General features: G+C 41.1%; 1 protein-coding gene across 4 annotated transcripts; it reads right to left on the bottom strand.

Moving 5' to 3' along the window:
* Window positions 1-530: 530 nt before the first annotated feature.
* LOC144223103 (zinc finger protein 24-like) lies at window positions 531-11,050 on the bottom strand. Of its 4 annotated transcripts, none has more exons than XR_013332566.1 (5): window positions 10,948-11,050; window positions 8,548-9,048; window positions 8,151-8,298; window positions 2,215-6,065; window positions 531-919 (listed from the first exon to the last, which is right to left on the bottom strand). XR_013332566.1 is itself a non-coding variant. In XM_077753806.1 (4 exons), exons 2-4 carry the CDS (start codon window positions 8,965-8,967, stop codon window positions 5,527-5,529), a joined length of 1,107 nt encoding a protein of 368 aa, XP_077609932.1. In that variant the 5' UTR covers window positions 8,968-9,048; window positions 10,948-11,050; the 3' UTR covers window positions 531-5,526. The 4 variants fall into 4 exon arrangements, 2 of the variants coding, with proteins under 2 accessions (XP_077609932.1, XP_077609933.1); XR_013332567.1 differs by having other exon boundaries at window positions 531-2,338; window positions 4,231-6,065; XM_077753806.1 differs by having other exon boundaries at window positions 531-6,065.
* Between the last annotated feature and the right edge of the window lie 1,768 nt (window positions 11,051-12,818).

The following is a 12,818-nucleotide window of genomic DNA, read 5'->3' as shown; positions in this document are numbered from 1 at the left end:
AAACCCTAACAACTAGGTTTTGGACATTAGCAACTTAAAATGAGGGCCCCAGAGAACAATGTTCCGGGGTGGGGTGGGGGGCAGGGGGAGACGATGGTCATAGGGAGGGGCTTCCAGGGTCACGTACAAGGGATGCTTGAAGGGAATGCCCCAAAAGCAATGGCTGGAGGTGGGTACAGCATAGACTTGGCAGTGTAGTGCCCAGTCCGAATCCCAGGTTAATGAATCTGTACAAAGGATGGAAAAGAAATGCCAAAGACACAATTGCGTGAAAAGCTTTCATCCACAAACATTCCCAACACCAATGTTTAGATACTGTTGGGATGTAACATATTATGAGTGTGGTATAGTCCGTGGAGTAAGAAATGGCAGAAGTTGATAGAGGCCAAGTCATGGAAGGCCATGCTAATTTTATTACCCTATATAACGCATAAAGTGTTAAGTCTAGAATTTAGAATTACAAAGCTTTTCTACAAATCAATAAGAAAATACAAATAACCTATGTTAATCAGGACAGAAACCCAATCCAGTATTTTAAACAAGAAAGGGACTTTATTGGCTCACAAAACTTTAAAGTTCGGAGGTAGGGCAGGCTTTAGGCACAGCTGGATCTAGGGCCTCCAGAAAAATGACATCGGAACTTAGTTCTCATTCCTTTCTGCTAGCCTCTGAATTTCTCCTCAGACTCTCTCCACATGGTGTAAATTCAGGCTTACAATCCTTAGTTCGTGGGATCTCTGTAGAGCCTTCTTTCCAATAGTTCCAGCAGAAGTTCTGTTGAGAGCTCGCTTTAGCCTGGCTTGAGTTACATGCCCATTCTTTAATCACTGTGGCTAAGCTGCAGGACTCAGGAAGGCCAGACCTGGTCACATACTCATCTGAGCCACAGGGAATGGGTTCCCCACAATAAATAAGGATTCTGTTACCAGAGGATGGGGAAAGAGATGCTGAACAACAACAAAAGACCCAACAACATATATCCACACATAACCCAACAGAAAAGCTATTATAGGTAAAGGATATGAACAAACAATCCATGATAAAAATGGCCAAAAAACATGAAAATAACCTCAACCTCACCATTAATGAGGGAAATACAAAAGGAGTTTTTCTTTTTTTGCCCATCAGAAAAAAATTACGTAGTGTAGGTAAGGCTATGTGGGGAAATGAGCACTTTCCGTACATTTGGTGAAAATAAAAAGTTATGAAGACCTTTGGGAAGGCTAAGATGGGTCAATCAGAAAGCACATCCTTTGACCCAATCATCCACCTCATACAACTCCATCTGGAAGAAATTCACACACATGCACAAAAATGTATGAAGAAGACATTTACTTTGGCAGTGTAATAGCAAGAGAAAAAATAAGGAAATAGTTAAATAATGGGATTTTCATAGTACTGGATCCTATTCAAATCAACCATTAAAGAAATTTAATGACTTCAGGATCTGTTTTTGAGACTAAAAAATTTAAAAAAAAGCAAGCTGCAGAATACATATACATGATCTTACTTATGTAAAAATAGCATTTATATGTGTATGTATATTAATATGGAAATGTATAGAAAGGGAACTAAATGGATGTTTATGAAACGAGACAGTGGAACCAGATTGGAAGTACTGAAAAAAAAAAAGGGGGGGTCTTTCTGCTCTTATAGTTGTGTATCATTTAAGTTTTGTAAAATGAGATGGTAGTCATTAATTAATTAAAAAAAGAAAAATGGGCAAACGCAATTCACAATGAAGAAACGCAAATGGCAATAAACATAAAAATGATGCTCCTCCTTAATAACAAAAAGAAAGACAAATTTTGCCCACCAGAATGGTAAAAATATTTCAGGATTTGGGGTGGGTGGGAGTGTAGGCAAACAGGCACTCTGTTGATAAGAGTTGTAAATCGGTACCATCTTTTTGGTGATTATTTCTCAAAATGTCAAATGTGCACATTCTGACCCAATAAATCTATTTTGAGCTATTTATCCTACAGAAATATCCACACAGGCAGTAAAATATATGGGTAAGAATGTTAATAACTATACCTTTATCTGTAATTAAAAAATTGGAAAAAACTATTTTCCATCAAGAAGGGGCTGGTTAAATAAATTACAGTATTCATGCAATGGAACGATACGTAGCCATAAAAAACCACGTCTACATCCAAGTGGGAGGGAGGCAAGTTTCAGTGCAGTACATGTAAAATGGAGATATGTACCTACCTCAAATGGTTGCTGTGAGGACTAAGAGTTAATCCGTGGTAAAGCGCTTCCAACAGTGCCCGCATACAGCAACCACAAGTGTCAGCTATGAACACATGTTTGCTTAATATGTATATGCCTAAGTCTGAAAGAATAGCAAACCAAGTCATTATTCCTTCTATGACTATGAAAAGGAATGTCCTTTTTCATTAACATTTCTGTACTGTAGAAAATTCAAATGAACATGTTTATTAATAAGCTTTTAAATTTGTTAACCATAAAAAAGCAGGTTTATCAATCAGGTTTAACAGCCATCACTCACTACACTGTGAAAAAATATATATTCCTGTCAGTTCACAGAACCAGATTTGAGATTTAGCTCTAACTGGCCACATGCAAGCCACACAATCTCTGAATCTTCCTTTCCTTGACTACAAATCTAAGTGAGATAGGCATGGTGACTGATCCAATGCCTGGAGTGCAGATTCTTCCCATACACAGAACCCTCCCTTCAATTCACATCAATGTGATAAACATATTGCTAAATGACCAAGTACATGCCAACTGGGTGTGAATTTGGGGAGTTTAACCTCCAAGAAAACCAGAAGAAAATTTAGCAATAATAAGAGCAAACACTCAGTAGCCACTGGGCAGTTATCAGTGGTCTGCATGCCGGTAACAATGACCGTTCTTTTACGAACCAAACAGATGGTGTTGCTTGGCAACTGCCAGGTCTCTTCATCAGAGGCCAGCCAGACCCCAGAGTTTCTAACTAGAATGATCTGTGGGGGTGTAAATTAATATCCAAATAAATAAATCACCGAATAGTAATTTTAAGTCAATTTGTCTAGTGGGATCTGGACTAACGGGAGATGATGGGTACAGAGACTGCTGCTTCCTTTACCCATACACCCTAATCCAGTCTTTTTAGGTCCAGCCCATTTTCCCCACAGAGCCTTGCCTTTGCCTCAGAATCCTTTATAAACAACACACAGGGATCAGAGCTGGCAAGACAAACTTGTATTTGAGAAGTCTAACACCGCTTTTTCTAAGCTCTGACGTTATACCAAATATCTTTGGCATTTATGACAAATGTACCACAGGGAAGCTTCTCTGTATATGGAAAAGAGGTTAAGATCTAAAAAACAGGGTGAAATTCTAGCCACTGAGAGGTTGCTCCCTTCTTACCTACTCTGACCTAAGAATTCTGTCATCTCAACAGCAGTATAAAAATATGCCACCTCAAAACCTACTTGGAAAGAAGCCAGTTATAAATAAATAAATCAACCAACTCAAGATCATTTTATCTTAGAGCGGAGGAGTTTATAGCTTTATTGGACATTGACTCGTTTCCTCTCAGCCACAAAGAGAAAAAGACCAAAACAAAAGTCCCTACATTTTCTTGTATAACTTAAAATACATTATATCATTACTACATATTTATACTTCAATAAATCTTAATCTATAAAGCACATTTCTTATAATTAATTGTTACCAGAAAATCTATAAACAAGCTCCATTCTGCCTCACTTTTCCACCAGCTGACCTTGCATTTATTACTATGCTTTTTAACAGGCTCATGCAAATCTCACTTTCCATTTTTAAATTTGATCCAAGCACCAGATGTAACCAAAATCTCTGGAACTATGAAATCTTTTTATTCACATGGGTCATTTTCCACACAATTAATGCCCACTAAAGCCTTTTCTTATATTCTATATTTTAACTTCCAGAGTTTTCCACTAAACAGTAAAACCACAGTACTTGGGATTCTCAGCCAAGGAGTATATAATCCTACTACTACAATGTATTACTTTTATACATTTTTTTAAAATGTGTTAAGACTTAAAATTAAAAAAAAATAGTTCAATCAATTCTGATAGTTAATAAACTAGTTGTTAATAACCTATTGTTTATTTCTTAAATAGAACAATCCATTCAACTTGACATGTAAGTACAACCTCAATGCTACTAGAGATTGATTAGTTTTAAAAGACCCACAAACCTCCAAACCGTGATGGAGTATCTGAGACTCACCTCTGAAGATTGCTGGAGAGCTGGTCAGCTCTCTGAGCTGAGTCTTCCTTTCCCCCAAAGACAACACCCTGGTAGGAGGACTATGGCTCCGGGAATCTCAGAGGTGACCTCCCTCAGGGCTGCTCAGATGGAGGGAAGCAGCTCACTCACATGAAACAGCTTCAGACCAAACCCCCGATGATTTACAGTGGAAGAAACATCTACCTACCTACGGTAGGGTTACAGTACCTAGCACAGTGCCTCGTCGGTAGAAAATGTTTAATAATAAATGCATGGCTGCTTCGATAGCCTGCTGTGCAACCCTTTTGTATCAAAGGAATAAACCAGCAAACCTGATACTTGATGCCCACCTGTCATGGACTTTTCTGTCCTTCACCAAAAGAAAGGCAAAATAGTAAATTAGATCTTCAAGTCTCTTTTGTTTTCTAAAAGCCAAGACAGACCATTACCTTCATGTTTACATTTGCCCTTCAACACTGCTGTTCACTACAAATACCTCCCTAGTGTTAGGATTTCTACTCTCATAGTTTACAACTGCTTATTGTTCTCACTGATCACTTTCTACCGATAACACAGAACATTCGCATTAGCAGGATGCCTTCAAATTACAGACAGGATAAGTGTGTTCTGAGTTGTTTTCCTGCAGGCAGATAATGACATGGAGATAAATTCTTGATATACTTCAATTCCTGGATCATAATACTTGTTTTACCTTCCCCAATCTAGGTGTCCCATTCACTTTTGATGTTTTACCACCATCACTTCTGAGTTTTAAGGCTCATTTTACTTTGAGGCTTTTGGTCATCCTTTATCTTCTATTTTCTGAATGCATATTCAAGTTAGGTAAAAGAAAGCAGAAGGGTACATTTTTAAAAAACGATTTAGGTTTTCAGATTTTATAATTCCTATGTTGCCTTTTAATGTAGAAGGGAATGTATTCTTGCAAAGAACATTTCAGTGATCAACACAGAAATAATGTCTGTCTAAAAAAGAAACTTTTAAGGGACAAAGAATCAGGTAGTTCATTATTTGGAAAAATAATAATATAAACATCACATGGAAGATTTAGGTATTAACACCTGAATTAGGTTTAAAATTTCAGTTTCTAGGCAGGTATGATATCATTTCTTTCAAGGTAAAATAAAATAATGGTGGGTGAAGATTTTCTACATTTCCCAGTGGATTTTCTAACAGTCTATATAGGGAAATAAAACTACTATGTATCATTTCATGTTTTAAATTTTGTCTTCATTTCTGAAGAAAAAGACCTGAGTGCTGATTTTTTTTTGTAATTTCTTAAACTTTCACAACATTCAGAAGTTTTTCTGCATTGTGTCTTCGCTGATGTCTAAAAAGATTTGAGCTCTGACTATAAGATTTCCCACACTGAACGCATTCATAAGGTTTCTCCCCGGTATGGATTCTCTGATGATTAATCAGCCCAGAATTCTGGCTAAAGGCTTTTCCACATTCAAGACATTTGTAGGGTTTTTCTCCAGTATGGACTCTCTGGTGCTGCACGAGGATGGAGCTTCTGCTGAATGCTTTCCCACATTCAACACATCCGTAGGGCTTCTCCCCGCTGTGGATTCTCTGATGGAGAATGAGGGCCGAGCCCTGACTGAAGTGTTTTCCACATTCATCACATATATGTTGTTTCTTTCGAGAGGGGTTTCTCTTTCTTTCAAATCTGCCCTTGGGGAAACAGGCTTCTCCATACTTAAAAATCTGAGGAACACCTATACTGATAGCACCCGGAGCTTCATGAGATTCTACCGCTGAAGGACTCTCCGGCTTTGGAGCTAGGGCTCCATTTTCAGTCCTACCATCATCATCTGAAATAAAGAGAAAATGTAAATATCACTCATTTCCTATTCTGGGAGGGAACACACCTGAAGAAAACTGTAGCAAAAGTGAACAAACGGTAAAAAGCCTGCATACATCTATAAACACTACTCTGAAAACTGGTGCTAAGGGTGCCCCCCCGCCCCAAATTAAATGGCTGCTTCTGAGGCTAAGGGGGTAATGGAATGCTCCATAATGAGGAATTTAAAAGGGTGTATTTGAATAAAAGTGGTAACACAAACAGTGTGCTTTACAACACTCGTCAGGAAACAGAACAGGAAGATGGCAGATGCTAAGATTGTCAGACGAAGTGATGCAGCTGGGTCTGGATCAAATTTCATAGGAAATACAAAAATTGGCCATTAGAAAATCTTTATAATATTCTTTTGCTTTGAGAAAAGGAGAAATTACATCGAAATATAATGGTGTAAATAATAAGTGATCTGTCAAAAAGTAACTATTTCTGAAATGAGCGAGACAAGGCAGGTCACGGCCAATACTACACTAAGAGCAGAACCCAGATGTCATAATAAGAGACCAAAGATAAGCTGTCCTGTTAACTCAGGACAGGACACTTATATTTAATAGGCCCTTAGGAAATGAACGTTTTCCTGTAAAATACCTTACTTGGTATTTGCCATGGTACTTAGTTAGAGGAGTTATTTTTAAGCCTCAGTTAGTAAGTCTAGTGAAACAAAAGCCTGAATTAATTACCTACATGAGGTACCATTACCCACCCACAGGACACAGTTATTTAAGACTTTCCTGAAGCTTCCAGCCTTGAAGAGTACAAAGGGTTACTATAGGGTGAGCTGCAATAATCAGATGATAAATAGTGAACAAGTCTACAATAAATGATGAAGAAAGGAATAAAGTCAAGAGAGAAGACTAACAGAGAGACTGAAGGGCTGCAGGGGGTCAGGGAGGCCTGGAGACATGAACAACAAACAGAAAATCAAGTGTTAAAGTTACGTGGGAGCAAATGGCACAGAAATAAGTTCCTAAGTGTTGTAAAGACTAGACTGCTGAAATGAAGCTAGTTACAAGTGAGGGAAAGTTATTCTAAAATTCAGGCAGGAGAGAATTTTCTATCCAAGAAAAATGCCGCCTCCAATGACCAAGGATGGTGGTTCTCAAACTTCATTCCAGGGAAAATGTCCGGGGAAACGTGTAAAATTAGCACTTTCCAGCAGATGTCAGCCCCACCCCATCGGTTTTGGTTCACGAGCACAGTCCCCTCAGGTGGGAAGAAAACCGCCAGAGACTCCAGCTGTGGCACAGACCGGAGTAATCTACAACTACCTCAACGGGAGATTCCCAAAGCAGTCTCAAAAACGAAAAAGACTCCAGCACTTTTAGGAATATACTAGGTTGTATCAAAGTGAACAAAGTATGTGGTGTCAACTGCCAATATACTGGAAAGACTAGTTTTAAGCAATTTATTATAAATCTGAGCTTTTTATTTAATTCTTCTATACTTAAAGCATATTTTAGCTATGGAGCCTATTTTTACATAAATACTTAGAAAATGTGAAGAATTTCACCCAAAACCATTTCTACAAAAGATGCTTCTTAGAAAAAAAAAAAGAATCTAGGCAGGGTGTTAGAGGAAAAAAAATGGCTAAAAATTTAGAAAGACTTCAGTGGTAGCTACGAAAAGAATAGGTAGATTGAAGAGATTTCATGTAAGCTCATTATACCAATAGGATTAGGCAGGAAATTAAAAGGATGTGAAACAGATGGTAAATAAATACTGCGTGCAAAATAGAGGGACTTCATCTATAGGTGGGTGCTGGCTCAAAGTAAGGCAAATGCCAATGTGAAATAGGCAGATCTTCAAGAAAGAGGTAAAAGGAGAGAAAAGGCTGATGACATTAATGTCTAAGATGAAAACACCGAAGGTCCACAAACCAACTGTTGTAAGAATCAAATCAAGACCCAATAGTTTGTCTATGTCCACAAAATTAGGTTAAGGTGATTGTTCTATACCCCCTAGTGGGGTAAGCATAGAGTTCTGGACAAAAGGCCCACATTCTCTTTCACCCTCGAGCCCACTTGGGAGTTTTGGTCCTCACCACAGTGCCTTAGGGAATGGAGCTCCCAGGATGCCCACTTGAGCTGGTTCTCCACAGCATCGAGCTCAGAATTTGGTAATCCCTGAGCTTCTTCTTGAGATACTATCTCCTCTACTAGAACTTCCCGTTTTCGTCGACGGAGAGAAACCTGGAAAAAATGAAGTTTTGGTTCAGCGGAGAAGGAATTTGGTGAGATTCAGAATTAAAAACACCTAAGAGAAACCATACAAAACAGATAGTGCAGTGGTCTATATGACAAAGCATAGCTGGAGGCGAGCAGTTCAGGGGCAGGAGGGATGTACATAATTCTAACTTAGTCGAGTGGAATGAACTCAGCAGCTCTGCCTACTGCTATGCCAGTGCCTCTGCCCCAGGACAGTGACACAGGCAGACTCACCGGCTGTTCAGGGTCATCTAGTTCACTCTCTAAATCCTCCAGCACCGTCACTGCCTCCTCTCCATTCTCCGGATGATGCTCTCGAACCCAAGTCTGCAGCTCCTTGGGCAGGATGGCAACAAACTGCTCCAGCACTACCAGCTCCAAGATTTGTTCTTTTGTGTGTGTCTCTGGCCTGAGCCACAGACGGCAAAGTTCTCGAAGCTGGCTCACAGCTTCACGGGGCCCAGGTGAATCCTGGTAGCCAAACTGCCTGAATCGCTGTCGGAAAACCTCTGGATCAGGAAGATGGTTCCAGGGGATGCTTGATCCCTCTTCACCATCAGGATCTTCCTCCAACTTCACTCTCAGAATTTTTTCCTCTTCATCTGGAGTTGGGATTATAAGTATTGAATCTTCTTCCACGGACTGTGCAGACATCCTGATTTATAATACTTCAAGAAAAGTCAATCAAGGCAGGATACAGGCCTCAGGGAAATACCGTCTTCTTCACAGGCTCTCCTGAGGCACAAAGAAAAAAAATACATAAAAAACCAAATATCCTAAAAACTTGAACATGTGCTGATAAAGGAAGTAAAAGATATTTGTTTTCTTACTGGATTAAAAATTCCAATCAATAACCTACACCAGAAGTTGGCAAACTACAGCTCACAGCCAAATGTGGCCTGCTGCCCATTTTTATACAATGTTTGTACTAAGAATAGTTTTCACATTTTTACGTAGTTCAAAAAAAACACAAGAACACTTCATGACATGTGAAAGTAATACAAAATTAAAATGTCTGCGTCCATAAGTAATTCTATGTATTTGTTCACGGTTCACACTACAATGGCAAGAGTTGAGTAGTTTCGACAATCACCATATAGTCTGAAAAACCTAATATTTACTATCTGGCCCTTTAGAAAAAGTTTGCCAATCTATGACCCACTAAATCAACAAACCTTAGTTCAATAATCAAAAGAATCCAAGCAAGGACCAGTCCAACTCAGTGTTTTCTAAATGCGTTTGACCGTGGAACACATTATTTGCATGCAACTCAGGACACAGGTAGGTCAAATCAAAAGCAGGGACTGCTCTTCTGTTATCTGCTTAAAATTTTCTTAACAAAATACTTTTTAAGAGTCAGGTTTTTAAGAGTTAAGAAGTATTTCTTAAGAACTTCCTGAACTCAAAATATATGTGAAAAAATATCTACTTGCTCAGTAACAGATTAATACTGGAAAAACTAACCACTAGATGCCACGAAATGCAAATATTCAGCCACTCACCACCCCCAGAACTACATTTAAATCTGAAATGACCGGCATTAATCACAGCAAATACAGTGAAAAGGTACTCTCATAACATCTTAACTTCTTGCAGTAGCCCAGCATCATCATCTCTCACTGGATGACTCACTGTTTCCCCAGCTTCTACCCTCAGGAAAACCTTGTGCTATTTCTGATCCTTTCCTTGTATTTGCACAGTCATGCCCATGCCATTGTTTACAACACATACTAGGAACGAGCCACGCAGCTACTCAATGTATCTACCGAGGGCCAGGATCTGAAAACCAATGATTTCAAAAAACTTCTGTAACCCTCACAAGACTAGTTATCAGAAAAGCCCTTATCAGACAAGTAATGCAGACAGGTTTAATTAAGTACTCTGAAGTGTAGCGGCCTTCTAACTAAAAGGGTTTAGCCAACAGATGCGCGGGTTCCTATTCCAGGATCCTACCTTATCAAAGGCTCAATCATTCTACAGAAAAGAAATTCATCTTCCTCTTATGTTCTCTTACTGCAGCCGGCTCGTGGGCCGTGAAAGAGGTAGAAGGTGGGCAGGCCGGCGATCACTAGTGTTTGGGCGGGGAGCCGCGTCCCAGGTGATGTCGCCTCACTCCCTCAGAGTTCCGCTGCAAACCCCGCCCCCGCCCCGACGTCCTCCAGCGCCTCTACACCGCACTCGCAGCGGCGGATTTCGGATGACCAAAGGCCACACTGCCCCCAACAACGTATGGGTCACGGCACTTCCGTCCGCGTCTGGCCGAACTACAAGCCCCGGCAGCCTCCGCGCAAGGCCCGCCCTCTCCTACCTCCGCCCAAAACGAGTCCCAGAACCCTCCGCGAGACGCCAGGCCTCGAAATAGAACAAAACCGGCCGATGGGGGAGGGGGAAAGGCGAGGGTCGCGGAGGACACAGGAGATGGAGGACTCTCCCATGATGCTGAAAGCCCGATTGGGCTTTCCATCTACCTCTATCAGCCCCCCAGCTGCTGGATGCGGAGACAGCGGCCTGTCCGCGCCTCCCGGGAAGCCGAGGAAGGTCCCCGCCAGGTTTCTTCGCTTCCTCCTACCAAAAGGACCGCAGCCTCTTAGCCCAGCGTCCCCCTCACGACCTTCCCCCCATTCTTTCGCAAACCTCCAACTCGGGATCCGCAGCAGCTTCGCTGTCCAAAGCAGACGCAGAAACGCCGCTCGCAAGCTGTTTTCCCAGAAGCCCCCGGCGCGGACTGCTTCCGGTCTGCGGGTCCCAGGAGGCGGGAAGAGGCGAAGCCCCGCGTTGCCATGGAGATGCGCTCCGGGCGGGGGCGGGGGCGGGGCGGGGCGAGGACAATGACCGCTTTGAGGCTGCGCTTGGCCTCGCGCCTCTCTCCTCGGATACCCAGAGTTCTGTGTTCCGTGTAAGAGACAAGGAAAAGAAAGGGAGAATTCTGCTATTAAGATAGTCTTTATGGTTTCATAACCCGTCTCACAGGCGTTATCTCACAGTAACCCTCTGAAAGAAGTAATAAAGGCTAGTATCTATGAATGCTTACTACATTGTACCAGCCACATGCATTGTCATTTTCACAATTGTATGATGGTAGGAACTTTTATTATCCCCATCTCACAGCTGTGATAGACAATTGAGGCACAAGTAAGTAACTTCCCTATAGCTCATAACTATTAAGGGGGAAACAAGATTTGGCTCCCACTACATGCTACACTACTTTATTTGACAAAATTATCAGGGAAACAAGATAGGACTCAAGAGCTTTGGCAGTGACCTCAGTGAATTTGCAGAATTTATGGTCATCTTCTGACTTTGGGCTTAGCAGTTTATACCACAGAACAGCTGCTAAAAGTTATCATTTAAAGAGTAAATCAGCCCACTTTATTCCCCTCTTTCAAGGCCTTCATTGGATCCCCACTGCCTTAAGTATGACATCAAAACCCCTTACATTGGCCTGCAAAGCCCACTGTGGACTGTTCCCTGCCTCCCCACTCTGACCTCAGCACCCCAGATTCCTAGTCTCAGTGGAAGTCTCCCCACCCTTCATGGCACAGCCATGTGATCTCATTTATTCATTCTCCTGTTTTTGCTTTTTTTTTTTTTGGTCTGTAAGTCCTACAAGGGCTGGGACCTTGCTTGTCTTGTACACCACACTATCCTCCCTAGTTCTAGGATACTGACTGCCTGGTACATAGAGAACTCAATAAATATTTGTTGAGTAAATGAATGAATTGTGGGCTGATCATGTTGCTGGTTTTACTAGGTCACATGTCAGGCATCAGAAACCACACAAAAGAGCCCTGTTGTTTAAGGTCTGTGTTCAAAGCGCAGATCCAGCCTTCCAGAAGCATTCTGAGATTCTCAGGCTTCAGCTTTCTTCCTCATTGAGACCTTCATAAAACGCCCTCAGCCTCTGCAGGATTCCTGAATGAGAGAGCATGTGGACGAGCTGTTGATGGTATAGCACTGGACTGGAACTTTGGCTCCCTGGACCTTCTGCTAACTCTGGTGCCTCTTCTCTCTTTCTTCATTTAGCAGGCTACAGAAATCCAGCCATTTGACTACTTGATTACTGCCACCAAGCTGCCTGGCTGCTCTTCCCAAACTTGCCTTCTTTTGTGACCCTAAAAGCTAGCTCAAGGCATTTATTTATTTATTTTAGTTTGCTTTCAGAGTTTTTACATCTAATTAATGTTAGAGAACAAAAACAGGTTAACAACATCAAACAGAAATAATTGGGGAAGTAGAAAATATTGCAAAATTTCTAAAACTCTGCCTGGGATTCATTCTATTATTCCTAATTCTAAGAGTAAATGGAAACCACAATGAGGTTTCCCTCTCTAATTTACTCTAATTTCTAAATCTCTAATGTCAAAATCTCTAATTTTGAGGGCAGTGACCCATAACACCCACTTTGAAATACCATCCTTCTGAGCCCCATTATGTGAGCTCTTTCCTGAATAGTGGCCCCTGTTGCCATCTTAAAGATACAGTCAAGATAGAGCATCACGTTCCTC

The sequence above is a fragment of the Crocuta crocuta genome, unplaced genomic scaffold (genome assembly GCF_008692635.1).
Source record: "Crocuta crocuta isolate KB4526 unplaced genomic scaffold, BGI_CrCroc_1.0 scaffold231, whole genome shotgun sequence".
NCBI classification, from domain to species: domain Eukaryota; kingdom Metazoa; phylum Chordata; class Mammalia; order Carnivora; family Hyaenidae; genus Crocuta; species Crocuta crocuta.
Note: the sequence above shows the minus strand (reverse complement) of the source record. Positions and strands in the feature narration are given on the sequence as shown.

Excerpts from the sequence above, each read along its gene's own strand:
- LOC144223103 (XM_077753806.1), bottom strand. The coding sequence starts at position 8,967 with ATGTCTGCACAGTCCGTGGAAGAAGATTCAATACTTATAATCCCAACT. Across the intron at positions 8,299-8,547 it reads TAGATGACCCTGAACAGCCG|GTTTCTCTCCGTCGACGAAA; the intron begins GTGAGTCTGCCT and ends CATTTTTTCCAG. Across the intron at positions 6,066-8,150 it reads CCATTCCCTAAGGCACTGTG|ATGATGATGGTAGGACTGAA; the intron begins GTGAGGACCAAA and ends TCTTTATTTCAG.